The sequence below is a fragment of the Cyclopterus lumpus genome, chromosome 25 (assembly GCF_009769545.1).
Source record: "Cyclopterus lumpus isolate fCycLum1 chromosome 25, fCycLum1.pri, whole genome shotgun sequence".
Classification (NCBI taxonomy): Eukaryota; Metazoa; Chordata; class Actinopteri; order Perciformes; family Cyclopteridae; genus Cyclopterus; species Cyclopterus lumpus.
This window is the reverse complement of record NC_046990.1, coordinates 5,363,775-5,385,774: the sequence shown is the minus strand read 5'-3', so window position 1 is coordinate 5,385,774 and position 22,000 is coordinate 5,363,775. Positions and strand designations below refer to the sequence as shown.

Below are 22,000 nucleotides of genomic sequence, written 5' to 3'. Positions count from 1 at the left end.
TCTATATATAGGACCTGTGAATTTCAAGAGACTGCAAAACCTCTACAGGATCTAAAGGAGTGTGAATGACTTGAAATAGTTGCAGGGATTATTCTGACAAAGCAAGAGCTCTCTCCTCTAATCTCCAGCCACTCTTTGATGTCTACCTTGCATATGGATCAAAAGACAGCTCTGCCAATGAAAAAATATCAATCCTATCTTCCCACCAATATCTTTAAATACCTACAGCTCTACTTGACACCCTGAGAAAGGGACAACGAGCCAACTCAGGACAAAGGAAACAGTGGCTCAGGATGGAAGACGGCGTTTTAAGTAAAAACGAGAACCGCCACCTTGCAGTTGCGGAGGGACAGAGGGAGGGACAGAGGGAAGGATAGAGGGACTGACAGAGGGACGGACAGAGGGAAGGATAGAGGGACGGACAGAGGAAACGGACAGAGGGAGGGACAGAGGGAGAGACAGAGGGAAGGACAGAGGGAGGGACAGAGGGAAGGACAGAGGGAAGGACAGAGGGACGGACAGAGGGACGGACAGAGGGACGGACAGAGGGAAGGACAGAGGGAAGGACAGAGGGACGGACAGAGGGAAGGACAGAGGGAAGGACAGAGGGACGGACAGAGGGACGGACAGAGGGAGGGACGGACAGAGGGAAGGACAGAGGGACTGACAGAGGGAGGGACAGAGGGACGGACAGAGGGAAGGACAGAGGGACGGACAGAGGGAGGGACAGAGGGAGGGACAGAGGGACGGACAGAGGGAGGGACAAAGGGACGGACAGAGGGAGGGACAGAGGGACGGACAGAGGGAGGGACAGAGGGACGGACAGAGGGACTGACAGAGGGAGGGACAGAGGGACGGACAGAGGGAGGGACAAAGGGACGGACATGCTGAGAAGCATGAAAACATGAGCATGGAAGGCTGGTAAAGCTATAGCTGGGCTGCTTGAGAACAGCTCACTTTCAAGCCTTGTGAAAACCTGATACAGAATCAATAAACAGCTTTAAGCTGCTGGAGAGCCAGATAACGACAACAAAAACTCTGCTCCAAGTCTGCTGCACACAAGGGCCTGTGCCTGGGCCTGGGCAGCACCGTGTCCATGTCAGCCCGTATCGTCTCCATAACATGATGAATGTCATAAACTATTATTGTAGATATTGATTTATTTACTACTGCTCAGGGCCAATAAACTGATGACGGCAATGGACATAACACCCCCATGTTATGGATTCACAGTGTGTAGATGTAGTTGTTATTTTTGCAGTACTGGGCCATTATATACTGTACGTTTACCGTCCCAAGAGCATGGAATATAAAAGCCGTTGAATTCTTTGTGTATACTGAAGGCCTTGATTACCAATTTTATACAACATAGGAAGGAATCAGAATGCAACATTTGTTCTTGTTTAAAATGCAACATAGGCAGTAAATAAAGAAAGTATATCATCCAAGAAGATAGACATGTATGCTGGATCGATCGATGCACTGCCCACCACTTGGTATTATTGTATTGCAGTTTCTTGGTAATTATCTGCCGACGTGTAGGCAGATACAGGAGGATGTTTGGTTCGATGACATTGCACAACAATTCTAAACCGGGTTTGAACACACGGAGATTGAGCAGCAACGGTCTGTCTGCAAATGAGCTCCAGCATAACTTTCCCCCAGAGCTGACAAACACAATGCTGCAGCTGCGGGGAAGGCTCTCCGTGGTTATTAGAACCTCTGTGTCATCCGCTTGCATCAGAAAGCAAGAAATGTGGTCCAATAATGCAGAAATAACCCAAAGACCTTTAGGAGCCCGTTCAGATTAATCTTTTTTCTTTTATCTGAGGAAACTAATAAATGGTATTCATGTTGACTTCAACTAGTCAATATAATTGTGTTACTATGGCGATGACCTGGTTGCCATGGGGCTGTCTCACCTGGTGGGTAGCTGGTCCTGTCAGTTGAGGTGGAGAGGAGGGAGTCGACGATGGCCGCCCTGCGCTGGAGGAGGACGGAGATCATCTCCAGCCCCTCTGGGCCCAGCAGCTCGAACAGCTGGAGGGAGAGTGTGGAGAGGGAGAGGAGTAAAAATCAGTAGCCAAAAATACAGAGTCATCTACAATAGCAGCAAACACACCACCGCACACACACACATCCAAACATGCATGCACATCCTATGGCTTCTTACTGCCAAGGATGAGCACCTGGTAATTACCATCCGCCTGGTATAGAATATGCTCTGCCGCTTAGCCTCCCAAACATAGCCACCTGGCACTTAGCAAGTGACAGAAAAACAACAACAACTCGAAATCCTGTGCACAGCAGCTCACAATTACAACCCGAGTGAGGACAAGGCTGCACAGACAGCCGTCAATATCATTGTGAGACGGAAGTGATTTAAGTTTGTGCTCTCTAATTGGAAAATAGTAGACCTTGAAGGCCCAGGGTGTGTAATTTGATCCCGTACAACAATGCAGTGGTTTTTTTCTCCTTCATCCTCTCAGGGCTGGTTTCAGAATAGAGGTATGGCTTGCTCTTTCAGTCTGTCCTCCCTTGGGAAGGAAATAGTTAGCACAGCAGGGAACTAAAACAACAGACGCGCTTTGATGTCGGGGCAGCCACCGTCTTTGTTGGGGTTGTCTTTGTTTTTCTCGGTGGTCTCTTTTGTATCTTCTATTGGTTCCTTGAATGTCTCTGTGTTATTAGAGATGAGTGTATAGTATGGTGGGAGTAGTGGGAGGGGGGAGAGAGAACCGAGAGGGACAGTTTCTCCTTCAGGTGGATTCTGTACTATACACCATCCTGCAGGCAAGTCCGGTCCCAAAGCATCAACTGTATAAGAGCTCCACATCCCCAATGGCGACAGGTCAGGAGTGTGAACGTCTGTGTCCTCTGCTCCTTTATCTGGGGTTTAACATTCAGACCTGCCTACTTCATTTGTCAGCTGGTAAATGGAACAACGAAAGCACTATTTGAAATAAGTCACCACTAAACAGGGCTGTGTGAGACCAATTCAACATGAACCCCAATTTGGAAAAAGTAATGCACCCGAGGTCCTTTAAAAGCAGTCAAATATGCAGTGCAATAACATTGATGATGAGGCACAAACTAATTAAGGACTCGGTTGGATTTTGTCTTAAATCAGTGTTTGTGCGAAGAAATGTTTAGACATTAATATATGAATACATGTATACATTACAAGGTAGAGTAACACGGAAAACAATACCAAGTAAAAACATTGTGACAGTATATAAACAGATAACCTTTTTAAACCAAGCATTTATTATGAAGAATAGGCTACTTTTCTGCTCATTCACAGGTCCCAAGTGCAAGCTGCTGGTTAAATAACTCACGACTGTTATATGTGAATGTCAGTGTTCAAAACAATACCATGAACTTGATGTTAGGAACATTTAATTACAACTACTAATGAGTTAATATCTTGTCTGGTCCAAATCCCTGAGCCTGCTTCTACTTGGAATACAATATATTATATCAGTTTAAATGTTTTGAGAGTAAAGTCAGAGAGTTTCAGTAACAGACAAAATAACTTTTTTTCACATGACTTGTTTTTTTTGTCTTCGATTAGCAAAAGACAAAAGAGAGAACGTTAAATGAGAGAATGAAGCAGTTCTTCAGTGTTGATACTAACACTAAAGGTCTACACAGTGGTTGTGTATTGAGCTGTCCCGTGGCTGAACACTGATGGAGGCTGTTGGGCTGACGTGGAGACAAGCTGCTACTGCCAAAAATTCAGATGCAACAAACATACAAGAATATTGCCAAAATATGTCAGATAATATCCGACCCCCCCCCCCCCTTGTAATAGGAATTCTCCCAACTCCCCCAGCCCATTGTCTAACAAGTCACTGTAGTACAATGTGAAACAGTTTTTTGTTTCATCTTTGCTCGTCAAGGCATAATGAACAGAGATTAGCCCAAAAATCTAAAATAGTCCATGAAATAAGGAAAGGTAATCTCAGAATATTCATTATTCAAGCTTTGAGTATTGTCAAATATTCCTCTCTGAAGCTTCAACGGTATTTAGTACCACTGTAATGGGGAGTCTGCAGGTGCATACACACACACACACCCACACAACACACCACACCACACACACCTAAAGATGTCAGTGGGAGAGCTTCCAAATGTCAACTACGTGAGAAACATTGGAACTAACTGTAACCAACTGAAGTACAACTTCTATCTAGAGAGAGTGAGAGAGATAGAGATAGAGAGACAGAGAGAACAGAGAGAAAGAGAGAGAATCACAGAGAGAGAGAGAGAGATGCTGAAGAGGAGCAGACTTAAACACTGAGGGGGACAGAGACAGGAAGTGGGAGAGAATGCTGAGGACAGAATGATGGCGCACCTTCCTAACTCATAAGTAAACCTAAAGAATGGCAAATAACTTTTGGAGGTTTCAAGGTCCAACCGTGATCCTGAACCTGACCCGTATTCAGCTTTCCTTTTGTCTGCTCCCTTCACTTCTCACAGGACGGCGTGGAGGCTGAGCTTTCTGTTATATTAGCTAAACGTAATGGACAGCGTGGCAATGAGGAAGTCTAGTCCCTGTCAACCCCTCTGTCAAACAGGATTTCAGGTTTCTCAACAATCCATGCTTGAAAAAAACAACATTGCTTTATTGGTAGCTGTCTTTTCTGAGCTCACTAACACTCACTAATTGGTAAAAAATTATTTGATCCTCCATTATTTTCTCCGGCTTGAAAGCTTTTCTTGCGAGATGCTGACTGTCACAATGTGGCCCCACCCAAAGACATGGAAACATATGTTGCATATAAATATCTGTCATCCCTTCAGTTGTTATAAATGCATGCAAGTGCTGGAGACAACACGCTAGTAATAGCACAGCAGAGAGAACAACCCCCCCCCCCCATCTGTTCATCACAAGATGTTCAGCCAGTGTTGGAACATAAATTACACTGTCGTTCCATTATTCTCGGAAGGCAGGAGACAGGAACATTTGTAGTTTTTTTTTTATCAATAAAAAAAAAGATGCATATTCTACAACCCTGTTCTCTGCTGCTGTTTCCCTGGGTGGAAACACTGAGCCATGAGCGTGTTTGAGATGGCACAGATGTTGGTGGTGGATTGTAAAAAGCCACAACTCCAAAATAAATCTTCAAACAGAACTACAAACTTTGAGTTAACTGCTCAGAGCCATAACTGCTGATTCTGCTGATGATGATGATGATATTGATGGGACAACTAGTCACTTATTATTAATGATGGTAAAACAACCACTGACATACAGAAAACAGCAACAAAATGTATAAAGATCAGCATCTTTATGCATGTAAATCAAAACATTTTATGTTGGGGTGTTTTGGGGTGCTTTTTATATATCTTCTATATTTGTATTAGTTTGTAATGATTAATAAAATAATCCAAATGAACTCATGACATGTATAAAAAATAACATTGAGATTTTGTTCACGTTTAGTCAATATTAATATTGAAAGCGCTAACAGATTGTACTGCCCCCCCTCACACACAGTGCATCAACATGATCTCATCTCGTCTTTCTCTACATTGTGAAGGTACTGGGTTTCTCAAAGAGGCCGTCTTAAAGGTTGACCTCTGCTTTTATGTGTACATGTCGATCTGCTAATAACTCCAAAGGGTCTTTACTACCAACAAAGGTCAAAGCCACGCAGGAAGTTGGAAATGTCTAAAAAGGTCTGGAGGTAAAGGCCAAGGACTACTTGGTCTAACAGTCAGGACATGATGAGTCAAACCCCAAAGGCCTGCCGTTGAAGGTCGAGGTGATAGAATCAATAGGAGCCCACGAGATATCAAACTTGTTGTCACAGAACTTCAAGCTGAGAGTTGACTCCTCATTTTTCAGTTCAAAATGATCCCTAAAGTTCTTCAGGTCTTTATCAGACGACCAACTATCTGTTGAGAAGCCCAGATCAACACAGAATAGCAGCCCGGCCAGAAACTCTGACAGAGTCTGAGACAAAATGAGCTCACTGACAAACTGACTGTAATGGTACGAGAGACGCGTGACGGAAACGGAGGGCGGAGCATATTGTTTCTGTCGGCTGCTCCAGTGCTCTCAATGTTAGCCAAGTCCGCTAAAGCACTACAACCTCCTCGACTGTAGTCCAGTTCGGCAGACACTGTTCAACGAAACTACAACCTGCTTCTCTGAAAATTAAAGTAGCAGATCTCTATGAGTGAAACGAAATGGAACAGAATTGATTCATCTATCTAGTAGTGAAGACTATGTGTCAGGAATCGATTTAAGCTATTATACTGTCAATTCTCCAGATAAAACAGGTTGTGAGCCACACTAAGCTAATTTCCCCAAGAACAATTTATCCGATCAAGTATCTATATATCAGTTTGTATCTCCCAGTGGCACAAACCTCGTTCTGCAGCTCGTCGTCGCTCTTGTGGGAGGCCAGCATTTCAAACAGGGAGGTGCACAGCTCCTCTGGGCTGGACGAGATCATGTTGCCTCCATCCAGATACTTCTCCACCTCTGTCCTAAGAACAGCTTCATGCCCAGAGCTCAGAGGTCTTCCTGAGCCGGACCCCTCCTCCTCACCGGCCTTTCTCTCACTCTGCTGGTTGTTGAGGAAGTTGATGAAGTCCAGACTTGCACTATCCTCGTGGATGCCAGAGCAGGGCAGGTCCTCCAGAGGGTCCAGTGTGTAGCAGTCATGCGAGAAGGCGATGTTGCGTCCAAAAGCTGAGCCTCGTTGGGGGTTGGGACGGGAGCACAAGGTCTGGATAAAGTTCTCAACTCGGGAGTCTCCGAGTTGAGCCACCAGCCGAGCCACACAGGCACAGGAGGCTTCGGCGGCAGATGATGGGAAGGGGCCGAACATCTGTTTGATGGCCCGGGTCTCCTCTGTGCCCACATGGTCTTCGTTGTGGAAGGTCTCAAACAGAAAGACAGCAGCACTTTCAATGGCTGCCTGGCCGTGTTCGATCCCCACTGTAAAACAAAACACAGCATGTTCACACTTTGATGTCATCTCTACCAGAGGCACGTCTAATGATTTGGGGGCCCCTGGCAAACCCACACACGGGGCTTCCCACCAGGCCTCTTCTCAACTGTTCCCTAAAGCGGAATGTGGGTATGCATCAGATCTTTTAAATAGTGGTGGGAAATCACCAAGAACAGTCACAAATGAGAAAAAGTGACCTTTAACAAAATGTATCTCTTTTTTTTGTCAACTAGTACAACTGGAGTACAAAGTGAAAAACAGAAGAGCCAAATTAACTTATTGATTCTTTAATGCAAAAACAATATGGATGCATCTGTTCAAACACACAGTGCAGCTCCTGATTAGTAAACGCAGCATCTTGCTGCCCGGAAATTTATCTGGTTAATAAATTGATGACCAGTGTGATCTTCTGCACGACATTCAGCGACATTATGTCTCTGTCAGTAAAGTTATGATCCACTGAGCACACCAACATTTAAAAAAAAAAAGAAGTAAACTATGGTAACTATTGTGGATCCAGCGATCCTGTGTGTCGAGGGGAGAAACTTCCAGAAGGGGCAACCATCGATGCCACACTCCACCACTCTGGTCTTTATGGCAGAGTGGCCTGACAGAAGTCCTCTCCTCAGTCAAATAACACCGAAAGGTCTCTACGACTGTGAGAAACTGCAATCTCTGGTCTGATGAAACCAAGATCCAAGTGTTTGGGCCAGGCAAAAACCTACAGTTCTGCCGAGCTAATGTGAAAGTGTCTTAAAGCTGCATTCTTTCTACTGCCCATCAGGGGGCGACTCCTCTGGTTGTATAGAAGTCTATGAGAAAATGACCCTACTTGTCTCTTGATTTATTCCCTCAGTATTACAGTTTATGGTCTCAATCTCTAGTTTCAAATCTTCTTCCATACGACACGATGTTCATTTCATAAATTATGGTCTATTAAGAGTCAAATACACCATATATATATATATATATATATATATACACATATGAATACATACACATATATTATTTATGTGTTTTTACAACAAATTTTTTAGTTTACATATATTGTTTTTTAGTTTACATATATTGTAATTAGTTTTACAACCAATTACAATATATATATATATATATATATATATATATATATATATATATACATATACATATATATATATATATATATATATATATATATATATATACACACATATATACATATATGAATATAAATACGTATATGAATACATACACATATATTACATTATTCATGTGTTTTTACAACTAATTACCATTAGTCGTAGTTGAGATAGCAGTGCTGTTTTGTATGGCCATTAAATGTGAGCTGTGCACTATTCATAGCTTCAGAGAAGAATCAGCAGCTGCTCTTCTGAGCAGTAAAGACTACAGCATGAGCTCACTGTTTAAGGTCCCTGCACCTTATTTAAATAATATTCCAAACAATTCATGCTTAACCAGAACCGCACTTAAAAAAAAAAAAAAAAGGAATACAGAGTAATTGTCCAATTAGAGGAAAGAATGTCAGAAAGACAGAGGAAGAATAGTGTGAAGAAGGTTGGGGAGGCAGAGGACAGTGAACAGATGAAAAGGACTTAAACCAATTAAAAGAGTCTAAAAGCGTCGGCCTCGTTGCTGCAGAACACAATGGCTGCTTTCATCCTCTCCAGAGTGTGCGCAACACTAACTTTTTATTTGGATCCAGCCATATTGTCGGAGGGCAGGTTCAACAGATAAAGCATTAGTGGAACATCAACAACAACAAACACTGTTCCGCCATAAATGGAGAGTCAAGCTAAGTAAATGAAAATCATTATGGGCTTTCATGAGAGAGCTCCATAATTGACTCATGAACTTCAGCGAACACTTGAAGTTAAGTGGGGGGGATGACAGCATGACACCTGTTTCTGGAGCCGATCTCAAAGGTTAGACGTCAAAAGACACACGTATCTCTGCATCGTGAACCTTAAATACATATTTCTAAGCAAATTATATTGACATCCAGTGTGTGCCAGTATTCGCTGTCATTCATTAAAACTCTAAACTAGTATATCTAAAAGAGTAATATGCATTATCCTGCCTCAGACCAGCTTTCTTATCTCTAACGGGCCTAACAGCGCTGACAGTTCAAACTATCGCAAAAGTGCTGACGGAGCCAACAGTGTTCACCTGAGGGGGAACAGGAGGATGAGTACAGGAGGTCTATGAGTGTGTGGAGTCCACCAAACATTCTAGATTCAACGTGACTGCTTCAAACTAGTGATTCATTAATGCAGAGAGCACCATTAAACATAACAAATGTCTCAGCTGGAAAATACTTTAGCAATGTGTAATTCATTTGTTAAGTCATCCGATGAACAGACAACGATGTAAACAGAAAGTCCTCTTAGCCAGCTGTAGCATAACTTCCTAAAGAGTTATATTTGTGGTCCAAGCAAACAAATCAAAGCTTTTGTGAATGTATCTGTGACTCTATTTCATTTATACACAGTATGTGGTAGTATTGATCTCGTTTACAGCAAGAGGAAAACATTGGATTCCTCTAACCTCTAAATACTGCTATAAACTAGATATGGCTCATTGTAAATGGATCTGATCAGGAAACCTACTGTTCAAAAATACTTTATGAAGGGCAGACTCTGATCATCATTAAGTCTCCTTTTAGTCAGTTGTGCCAGAAAACTGAGGATTTTGACAGGAACATGAGGCAAATGGATTTTCATCAAGGAGGATACAATGAATTTGTCCTGATGCTGCCGTTCAAATAAAGAAAAACACACGTAAGTTTGATCTCTTAAAACACAATCAAATGGCCGTGTAATATTTACACATACAGACAAATATTATGCATATATCTGAAGAAGAGATGAATAGAATAATAAAACATTGGCAGAGGTTGCGTTAACCGAATACTTTTGTCTTTTTTTTAAACAATGATTGAAATATCTGAAGGCTGTGCATCATTTGACAGAGGGTGTAATTCCTACCCATGTGCAGTTGGTGGCATGTGCATATTAGTTAGCTATTGTATTAACCTTAGGAGCATTACGTCGTTGTCTAGCTGGCTATAGCATTGGTAGACGAGCTACATTGCTAAGTGTCACGGCAGCGGAGCATCTAGAGTTTCTTTAAAAAGCTCAGTAATGATGAACGAAGAAAAAAAAGAAGGGTTGACGCGTGGGAAGATGAAGAACGAGCAAGTAACACTGGCGGTGTTAGCCAATGTTACGGCCCATGCAGCTTTACCTACTAAAGTGGGAACAGGAGTTCACACGGCTGAGGAAGAAAGGTGAGAAAAAGGTTCTGCGACATCTGTAAAACAAGCTAACTTGAGTAACGGATTTGTCCGAGGCAGAAATCGCCACCGATTGATCACAAAAGTAGCCACAGCCTCATGGAAGCTTCGCGGGCCGTCGACCGGAGCCCGGCCATGGTAAAGCATGTGGGGAAATCACCAGCAGCACAACTCGAGGCACGCACCCGTTAACACACATCAGAAGCTTCATTGACATCAATAACAGCTTCTCAATGTAAAAAAATGACAATGGCATGCTACAGCCCACTCGAACCTGTCCGTCATCATGACGACCAACGAGAAAGTCTAACGCAACCCTTGAGCACTGGCATATACATGGATCTGACTCAATGAGGGTCACTCATGATATATCAAAAGGTAGAAACCTGAGAGACCACCGTGTGCACTCACATGTAACCTTTTTTTTTTATCAGTACAGCTCAAGCTGATTGAGCACTTCTCCCTAAAGGACAACCGGTGCTTTGGTTGCTGCCGTCACTGTACTTCTATTTATCGTTATAACGGTTTCAAACATCCACACACACACACACACACACACACACACACACACACACACACACACACACACACACACACACACACACACACACACACACACACACACACACACACACACACACACACACACACACACACACACACACACACACACACACACACACACACACACACACACACACACACACACACAAAGAGAGCCCGACAAAAAGGAATCAGTTTATGTCACGCTATGTCGATTGTTTATCTTATCAACATTAATTATCCAGCAGTAGCCCATGTTGTTGAATTAAATGATTCTGTTTCCTCTTTAAGATGTATTGGGATTTGAGAAGGCATCACTTCCCGAGGAGGAGGCCATTCGGATGTTTTACTTCCCAGGAGGAAACACGACTGGATCCATCGTCTGAGAACCACTTCACCTCATGGATTGAACATAGTGGAATGTACCTGTATCTATTGGACTTTTAAATGGAGTTTGTTATGTAGTGAAAAATCAAATTTAGATTTTGTGTATTTTCCCATTTTTGAATACATAACCACAAACCGGGATTTGAAATTGAAATCTCCATATGGTAAGATTGCATTGGCTGAAGCTCCATTGGCTTCAAGCTTTGTTTGAAGTGTTGATTCCCTGAAGGTCACTCAGTAGTGCAGCATGATTATCTAAGGACCCTCAGTAGTGTGGCCCATGAAACATGTATTACTATGATTGTTGATCTAGCAGCCCAACATTAATTGGTGAGGAGCCCTCTGGGATAGCCAACCTGGCGAGCTGCACGGGGAACCGCATCCGAAATGGAAAGACAAAGTGCTCTGATGACAAAGGCCTACTGCATGACAAGTCAAAAGAGCTGCTCTGAAAAGGTCTTTGGTTTGTTGCTTTCAGGAAACCAAGCAGAAATGGGATTGATACACAAGCCTTTTTTTGAGGAGCCATACCAGCTCTTGCTTCGATTCCTTAAACTCTTAATCCAGAGTACAGTATACGGTGTGGTCTTTTCTGGAGAAATTATCCCTCTCTTCTACAGTCCTGCTCTGCAGCTTGGAAGAGTTGCAGTGCAGGGCTGTAGACGCATTTGGAAACAAACTCATTGACTTCTTGTACAGATGTACGTTGGACCTTTCTGTTGGCAGCCCGTGCATGTGGCGTTGCTCAAGACTTTCAATTAAGCATCAAAACACCACATTTTCAGACATGAAAATGAGTTGTTAATGACACACAATAAATGTTGGGTTTTCTTTGTTATCAGCCAACAATGATTGTGTGTTTTTTTTCTTGGCACAAGTTGCTCAAACATCACGTATCCTTCTGCATGATTCTTTAGAAAATGTTTGAGTATGAACTCAGATGAGGCGACAGCATGGAGTCTACTGTTGTTATCGTGTCATGTTGCTACTTCTCTTGAAGGCAGGTCAAAAGGTAAGCTAGAATGTCAAGCAGTTTGTAAAATATCCACACACGTAACAGAAGTTGGATTCTTTCCCTTTTTCCGATGTCCAGTCTAATGTTTTCGTCCGTCATCAGATTAATACCAACGCCAAAGGTCATGTGCATCGTTGTAGTATGACAAAAAGGTATAATAGGGGTTTTGGGAAACATCACTGACTCAACAGTCACTTTTTAAGTTGTAGAAATGTCTGACTCACTCTGAACATGATTGGACACTAAACATCGTGGCACTCTTATGGGTCAAATGTTGGGAACAGACAGTGGATGCCAAGAGTGGTCCACATAGACCAGACATAATAAAAAAAACCCTGATGATCATTTAAAGGATTCGACTCTTTAAATAAAGTGTTTCTTTAACGGACTGGGTTATAACATAGTCCTTTTTATTGATGATTCATATCAGTTTTACTCAATAGTTTTATGGTAGAGAGACACTGGGACAATGTGACCTTGCTAGACACGGCTTGGGGGATTATAAAATAAGATGAGGTCGTTTTTTTAACCGCAATTACCTCAATTACATATCTGAAAGTCAAATCAAAGGTGAAATAAATCAGTATTGTCCAATGATTCAATGACGATCAAGAAAAAAAAAACTCATCACAGCTAAATACTTAAACATACATGTTGTGGTTTAACTATTTTAGCTGATAGGGTCCGTTTGCCCAAACTGTGAAAAACACATATTTTCTACCGCATAATAGTTTTTACGCCGACAAACAGCAGCACGGACATTGCAGCCACACACAACACATGTGTCGGTGAGTGAAGACAATAACATTTTAAAAGTCCAAAATAAGTCATGGAGGAACAACGAACATAATCAGACACGAGTTACATTTGAATTCATTCCCATGCGTGCTACTCGTTTGCCAAAGGCACGACGAGGTCTCTCTCGCAGTCCTGCTGATAACGGAGCTAATCACAATCATTGCATCTCATGTCATCATGTTGTACGATCTTATATAGCTTAATTTCTCATGTTATTAAATTTAAAGTATTGGATGTATAACTTCCTTGATTGTATTTCAAGACCATTTAAGACTTTAAAAAAGGAGCAGCGGGAACCCAATTTCAATGAAGGAAAATAGTTGCTGCTTTTTCAAGTGTGTGAACACAACAACATTTTGCCATTTGAGTGAATTATGCTTTTAAGTGGACAATTTATTAAAGCCAGACAAAATAGCGCTTCATTTTAAAATCACAACCATTTATAATACCAATGTACCAAAGGCACAAAACACTAACGGATCATTTCAGCGGCTATAAGTGTATCACATTTAGGCAAGCAGTTTAAAAACAGTGAACGGCAGTCTGTTATTTGTAACTGTTTTTTCATCAGTGAAACACAAACACATGAAAATAGATGAAAGAAAGGCTGAAGAATTCATTACCAATTTCCTTGGCTGCCAGAAGGAGGTTCTTCAGTTCCTGACTGGCGAATTGCTGTTTAGCTTTGTCCTGATGCTCGGAGCAGAAATGGAAAATCTTCTTCCATGTCAGACCCTCTCTGGCAAACAGCTCCCTTCTCTTCAGTCGTTTGGTCTAAGCAACAGAGAGAAACACAATTACGTTTCAGCAGGACTTACTGCTCTTATAATCACTGGCATTTCTTATTGTTCACATAGCCTAGATAAGACTAATGTAGCCAACAGTTTCCCAATGTATTGTGCAGATATGTTGCCAGTCAGGATGTGGAGCCAACAGCACCTTCATGGAAAATGAATCCAGACCGTCTCTGCTTTCTGTGCTATGCATTCAACCTAAAAGGATTATCAGTAATTATGATGTGGTCCTGTTGGCCTCCTCGGACCGTGACCTCCAGCATTCACTGGGGCATTTTGCAGCCGAGTGTGAAGCGGCGGGGATGAGAGTTAGCACCTCCAAATCGGAGGCCATGGTGCTCTGCCGGAACCCTCCAGGTGGCGATAGAGTGCCTGCCCCAAGCGAAGGAGTTCAAGTATCTCGGGGTCTGCAACGGTAAAACAGGCGCTGCACCGGACCGTATTGGTGAAGAAGGGAGCTGAGCCGGAAACTCTCACTTTAACGGGCGGTCTAAGTTCCAACCCTCACCTATGGTCACAAACTCTGGGTCATGGCCAAAAGAACGAGGTCTCGGATACAAGCGGCCAAAATGAGTTTCCTCCGTAGGGTGGCCAGGCTCAGCCTTAGAGATAGGGTAAGGAGCTCGGACATCAGGAGGGAACTTGCAGTTGAGGCGCTACTTCTTCGCTTCGAAAGGTGAGGTGGTTCGGGCATCTAATTCGAATGCCTCCTAAACGCCGCCAACTGGAGGTTTTTCCGGGCACGTAAATCTGGTAGGAGACACCGGGGAAGACCCAGGACACGCTGGAGGGATTATATCTCCCAGCTGGCCTGGGAACGCCTCAGGATCCCCCAGAATGTAAAATGTTGCCGGTGAGAGGGAAGCCTGGGCCTGGGATAAGCTGCTGATAATGGATGGATGGATCAGTAATTATGATCAAAATGAAGAACCATACCAGGGTTGGGTTTTTTTTTTTTGTACCGATGAATTCATTTAGGACAAAGAACACCAACATTTCTGTAAATGAGCATGTACTTTACAGAACTCAAACTGAAGCTCCAAGCTACAAAAACATTAGATGCTTTTCCATGAAGAAACTCAATAGCATGTTTTCGAGAGACACTCAATGCCAGGTGAACACTGAGGTATTTCAAACTCTACACCCCTGTGGCTTTCTGCTATACAAAAGGTCCTCCAGAGCCACAGAAACCACTGTCCAACAGTTTTTACAGGTACTCCACGAGACGAGTACACTGACCGTAATATGTACAATTGGTGGAGTGCTCCTAATAAGACCCTATAGAATCCTCTTTGAGCAGACACTGCAAGCGCAGTCATTTTGGGCAGGATTCATCACAACAAAACCCGGAGAGCCAAGATGGGACTGAATCATTCGGAGCTCCATAGCATTGAAGTCGGGTCTCACGTTTCTGTTACTGTATTGATTTATTGCACTTCAACTCAGCGCTTCATCAAAAAAGTGCTCCTGCTTCTATAACAACAATATCTCAACAAAATACTGTCAATGAGTTGTTGTTGTTGTTGTTCCTTTATAAATCGTAAATGAGCTGCTAAATGGAATGAGGCTATTTTTGATCATTTGCTTTTCAGTTGCACATGCTTCCTCAGTTGTTCTGTAGAAAAGTCAGTGTTAATGACAATAACTTTTTTTTCTTTTAAAGCTCCTGCCCTCGGAGCAGTGGAGTATTAAACTCCACGAGCAGGTCTGCCTCCGAGGTCAGGGGAAGCATTAACACAATGACTCCATTACAATCTGCACTTCCATGTCTTCCAAAACGAAGCATTTTAACACAAGGCGAGAGATAATCTCAGTGACTTCAGTCATCTTTTCCCTGGAGAAGCACTTTTTCTGCTGAGAAGATTTAAGTGGAGGGGAGCCAGGTAAAAGAGAATGGCTGAATACGGCTCCCAATTTATTTTCAAGTCCCAGGAAGAGGCGACTCTTGTGAAAAACAAAATCACTAAAATGGAGTAAAAAGACATTTTGATTGTAAAAAAAAAAGATAATGGGATAAAGATCAGCACGGTAATAAAACGGCAAGAGACAATTGGTGGACGAAACGCAGGTCAAAACTGATGAAGGCAAACCTGTAAAAATTGACCCAACCCTCAGGATAGAAAACAGAAGTGAAAGACGAGCAACAGCGTTTAAGCCAAGAAGGAAGCGGAATACCAATGCAGAGAATATAATATATTATATTGTTTCTAGTTGATTGTATACTCGGATCAATCGGCAACCAGTCGAGACCAGTCGGTCGTCAGTTGATCGGCCATGACCAGCGACCGGACGATCAGTCACAAAACGTTTTCCTGGTCACATCTACACCCGGCGGCGCCATGATAGTTTCACGCTGGCACACACAGTAACGTCACAGCTACACACCCACACCATGTGTCAGTGAGAGAAGAAGACATAAAGCTTTTTATTTTATACCATTTTTGTGCCAGTCAAACGGAGTCCCACTGAGTCTACATAGTTGGTTGAGGAAGAACGGCAATGGCGAAAAGAGGGACCAGAGATTTCTTATATTGATTTTAAAATGGAAACGGAGTTGTTTGGACATGGACTAAGAGTAGAAGAGCTGTGACAAGAAAAGTAACTAACTTATTAACATAGGTCCACTCACTCATTTCACAGGCATTCAGTGCCCTGTCTTACAGTGAAAACCTTGTTATTGTAGATAACAGCACACTTGTATTGCACTGCAGAAGGTTTTATTTGTGTCATATTTATGGAGCCGATTGAGGTGGCTCACACAGATACTGGTATTGAAAAGGTTTTTTTTTTTGTAGTCTGAATTTGAAAGCCTTTACTAAATGAATTCAGGTGTATGTGACTGCTTGTGTCAATTGATGAAAAAGTAGCCACGTGTAACAATCAGTGTGCGTTTGAACAGACATCGGATCGAGGCGCGAGACCAGTGAAGATTCCCCGGTTGGGAAATGCATCACGTCGTTATGCCAATAATAATAACTCAGAGGAAAATAAAAAGTCACAAATAGGTGTGCAGAATCTCTTTTGATGATCACCTGCAGCTGATAATGAATCCAGTACTGACAGTTTTGTATGAGTCAAGCTTTATGCACACCACAGGCATCGACGATTTGGGGTTGTCGCACTAGACATCTGGCAGATATTTAGTGTCTGACATTATTTGATCACCAACAGCAGCTATTTCATACACATACTATGTGATGAATATGTAGCATGTACAGTGCTCCGGGACACTCTCCAGTCATTGCTCACTGCAGCTCACTTTGTGTAGAGAGGGATGGAGTTAATACTGCTAGTAAGTACCATTAGCCGCAAGAACTCAGTGCGTCATGTAGTTCTCTACAGAGCCGACAGATACGTTATCTATCAACCAGGGAAGTGTCATGAATAGTTTTGAACACACAAGAACCCGTGTCACATCCACCTATATGCTTTGCCGTTTTCCCAGCAGGTTATCACATTGTGACAATGTGTGTCCTCCTCCAGAGCCGCATGTACTACACCTCACAGTGGACTCCTATCACATACACTAGTACGACAGACACGGTTAATCACAGAGGGGATGTTGAAATGGAATCTGAAAAGTGAAACTAAATGTGGAGCAGAGCCTACGTCTGTGATATTCCATCCACCCAAAGTGAAAACCTTTTGGATGTTTTTTTGTGTGGAAGGGAAAAGGGGAGATGGAGAAGAGCCATACAGTACGCCAGCTGTGTCATCAAAGATTAAAACAAAAATAATCTGTAACATGCTAAATCACATTACTTGCTTGCTCATCGTGTTGGAAGAAAAACAACCTGCCAAAGATAGAACTCTCCAGTCAGAGCAGCACACATGTCTTGCTCTGGTAGAATATTTAGTGTGGGGGAAACACATTGACAGATTTAACTGACTTTATCATGATAATAATGATTATGAGTTTGGTTATACAATAAAGAGGCCCTCATGACAAGTAGCAGTCAGTTTACTTGTGATACTACAGAGCCCCTCAATTAAGCTATATATTGTCTCTGTGTGAACTTCGTAAGTCTGAGAAAATAACCCTGATGATGTCATAATTATGTAATTACGGTTATCTCAGCTTGAGCCAGAGGTGTCACCAATTACCCAACTGTTTACTACTACTACAGTATTAGTACTACTCTGCCGGTTGTGGATCAGCAAATACACAATATGTACAGCCTGTATATGTTTCTGTACCATTCAGATGAGGTGCCACCCCAGTCCCAGGTATACAATATCCATTACTTTCTGTTTGGGGGGTTCCTTTACAGCAGTTAGCTGATGATCATGTGTGAACATCACATCCTGCATGTCATTCAGTTTTAAACATTGCATGGATGGAACAGATTGTTTAAAGATAATGTCAACAATACGCCAGGTTTGTAAATATCTTCATCAAAGCATATTACCACCAACAATGATAGTATGTGTACTAGTATTGTGTGTGTATACCCGATATATCTGTGACATGATGGCCTTTAGACAGTCAGAACTGGGGTTAAAAAATTCAAGGTGAAAACTTTCCATGGGAATTATAAAGCATGTGTGGGGAAATAGAAACAGGGATAAGAGGGAATAATAGGTGCTATTTGTTTAGGCTAATGTGTTACCAAATCATAAGCAGACAAAAACTATTCATCTTTCCAAATAAATCCAAATTGCCAAATGTGCATGTGAAAGTACCAGCAAGCAAGTTAACTTGTGTGCAAACGTAAAGGTGTAGGTTGTTCCAATCATATATATATATATATATATATATATATATATATATATATATATATATATATATATATATATATATATATATATATACACACTAAATGTTTCACAATATTGAACAAATGGAAATTTATTTAAAAAACTCCTCAATAAGCTCAATCAGTCGTCCTTTGATCCAAAATAACTATTAAAAAGGGTACGGTTACTATATTGAAATTTAGCAAAAATTCCATTGTAAATTTTCCAACCCTCTTCAGACCTGCTTCTCCGATGCTTCAGAGCCCCCACATCAGTGTCTCTCTACCAACCATCCCACTTCACACACTGTGACTAGTCACCTGGCGAAGGTGAGAAAGCAGCCGGGGTTTTGAACTATGAACACTAGATTTACTTCAGCTTAGGGGTTGACAACATATATGGCAAAGCAAAAGAAGTTTGTCAACGGAGAATTTATCATAGCCCGTTATGTCTTACAGATCTCAACATTGGCCATTGCCTGACACGGCAAGGATGAGATCAAGGGCAAGCAGAGATTGTGTTTGAATAAAGGTGCATGAAGGTGAAAGCTTTGGTGTCCTCCATTGATTTTGTACTAGAAAATAAAATTATATTTCAGCGACATGCCCAGTGGCTGTTAAGTGGTGGAAAAGAACACTTAAACATTAAAATGACATTTATAGAATGCGGTTCATTCTGTACACATGACACATATTGTACGGCTGTCCATCCTGATAGAGAGATCCTCCTCTGTTCCTCTCCCTGAGGTTTCTGCTTTTTTCCTCCCCATTAGTTGTTCCTGATCCGATGTGAGGTCCCGGGACAGAGAATGTGGTATGTGTACAGATTGTAAAGCCCTCTGAGGAAAAGTTTTTTTTTACTTTTGGGCTATACAAAATAAATTTAATTGAATTAAAGTAGGGTCAACAACACTAATCTACTAAATGCAACGTTCTATTGTGATAATACTACTTTCCAATTATCCACGAGCTGGCCTCACCTTCAGGTCATAGAGCTGCTCAGTAACGTCCTCCCTCTTGCTGACATTGGAGAAGGAGCGCAGAGCCCCAGTGAGCCGCGGAGGAGACATCGTTCTCTGACGCTGTCTTCATGCACTGGTCCCCTCGGCCGACGTCTACGGCACACAGACGGGAGGAGACGGTCACGGGCGGTGTGCTTTCTACATGACATCACCCATCAACAGCACGCTGAACTCTATACAGAAAAGCGCTCAGTTTGAAGTTGACTTTCTAAACAAGAATCACACACGTGACGTAGGAGATTATTAACAAACGGCACAAATCGACGGGGTCCTTTTTGTGAATTCGGCGTACAGTAAACTCCCTAAACAAAACACAGTAGAGCAGATACATATCTGACAGTAATAGCTGAAACGTTGTCTACAATGAAGCACCATTGTGCTGGTTGGAGAGTAGCATACACGTAGAAACAGACACTGCTCGGTAGATGTGGGGCACGTAATATTAACGAGTCGAAATCATCTTCAAAAACATAAACCTAACATGTTAGTGATGTTCGAGCTGTGTTTAACAACCCCATTTCATTATCTGCGGGCCGGGCATACCTCAGAGTCACTCTGCGTCAATATGCTCTGTCTGCCGTTGATGTAAACACGTTTAGCGTTAGTTGTGTAAGAACCACTTTCGTAACTTTTAACATTACGTGGTGTACGCGTAGCTAGGAGTAGCTAATGTTAGCTTGTCAGCCTGACTGACACTTCCACAGTCGCGTGACTGCAGCTTTAGCTTCAGCGCGAGGTATAACTGTCACGGTCCAATGAATTGCGACTCATTCGCGGTCTATTAAGCAACGTAAAAGGACATATTTCGATGGCTAACTACCTTCCAAAGCGCCTTGTAGAGTGAACTGTGAGGCGCGTGTGACTGGCCTACCGGCAGATGTCAACAGTAGACGCGTGTGCGCTAGGAACTGTGGGTGTTGTAGTTTGTACGAGAGGTAGTCTTGTCTCAATTCAGACTAAATGACTACATTACCCGTTTATACTCAGGCGTGCCACATCACACAGGGTTTGCTTTTAATCCAAACCAGCGTACACCGAAAAACGTATGGGCGGAGTCGGTCGATTGAAAACGGGGTACGCCGCTGCTCTCTGGTAATGAACAGGTGCCACCGAATCGGAGTTTTGCGTCGAAGTCTTCTGCTTTGTTGTCGAGGTTTTTCCGCTTCCCCATCGTCCTTTTACCCAATCCTTAAAACTGCTAACTCCGCACAGTCCGAGCGCCCCTGCGTCTATAACGAGCGCAACCACAGAAGCTGCAGGTTCACTAGAAAACGAAACTCACTGAGACATCAGAAGCACAGCATGCGCATAGGAGACAGGAAGACAACAAGACCACAACACCATTCCTTGGGAATCCGTTTTAAGTTTCTCTATTCGTGTACCCGTTCATTTATTTCCAGTTTTTCCAACATTAATCCTTAATATGTTAACACAACTGTGTATCTTACAATCAAATGAAGTAACCTATAGCCTACTGATACTGATAATGAACATAACAAAGATCAATTCAGTTTTAAGTATTGTTTTGTTAAGTTTTATAAAATATTCAGAACATAAATACAGCAACAAACAACTATCTGTAATGTAAAGAGAAAGTAGAGCAATGATGGGGAACTTTATGTTTCCCTTCAGTGTTCATACACACGTATGTATTAATATGCACACACCATAAGCACTTTCATCAAGTTGGCTAATTTGGAAAACCTGTGCTGCACTTGGGCACTGTGTGATGTTCTTTCATACATTCACACATTAGAGGCCAATGACAACTATGACTTATCACATTCACAACATTCACCCCCTATAATCACAGGGCTACCTCTAGGGAATGACACACTGACCGTTTGGGAATCCTAAAGAGATATTTCCTCAGAGGAAACTTATTGTTGTCTCTATCAAATCATGTTGCTCACCACAGAGGTCATCGGGTGAAAGACGTCTGATACCAAGGCAGAAGGCACCCTTGCACTTTTAGCTGCTGACCGCTCAGCCGTCTCCATGTTGAGAACCGTGTGGAGGCAATAGAAAGGCTCTGAATTTCTAATTTAGCACCTTTAACGTTGCTTTATTGTCTCCCATGGGACACCATTGTCTTGGAGATAGACAGATGGAACATTCAGCTTGCTAAACTTTATTTTAAGAATCCCATTTCAAGCCTTAAAAATATGGCTTGTCACGTGGGCACAGTGGCTTAAGTCCCAGAATGTTGTGTTTCTGATATGTGTTCTCATCAGCTAGCTCTGGTTCGTCACTTGAAAAAGCTTGCAAAACAGCAACTTAGAATTATGTTTATTAACCTCATCTTTACCTTCAGCCCAAGATCAAACCTACAGGAAACCTCACGCCTAATTGTAACATCAAACAGAGATGATTTGTTTTATATTTTTGTGGTCAGCGACTGACAACGGTACACTTGGATTTTTGTACTGCTGGCATTGTTGTCAA

General features: G+C 42.3%; 1 protein-coding gene across 5 annotated transcripts in view; it reads right to left on the bottom strand.

Moving 5' to 3' along the window:
* The window catches only part of ascc3 (activating signal cointegrator 1 complex subunit 3), a 131,813-nt gene extending 111,355 nt beyond the window's left edge, over positions 1-20,458 (bottom strand). For 2 of the 5 annotated variants that reach the window (XM_034528533.1, XM_034528538.1), the window contains exons 1-5: positions 20,376-20,458; positions 19,514-19,648; positions 13,627-13,777; positions 6,381-6,955; positions 1,923-2,040 (exon numbers count right to left, since the gene is read on the bottom strand). In XM_034528533.1, the coding sequence (XP_034384424.1) occupies positions 1,923-2,040; positions 6,381-6,955; positions 13,627-13,777; positions 19,514-19,603 (934 nt within the window). In that variant the 5' untranslated portion in view covers positions 19,604-19,648; positions 20,376-20,458. The other 3 variants (XM_034528536.1, XM_034528537.1, XM_034528535.1) reach the window with 3 other exon arrangements.
* Positions 20,459-22,000: the final 1,542 nt, after the last annotated feature.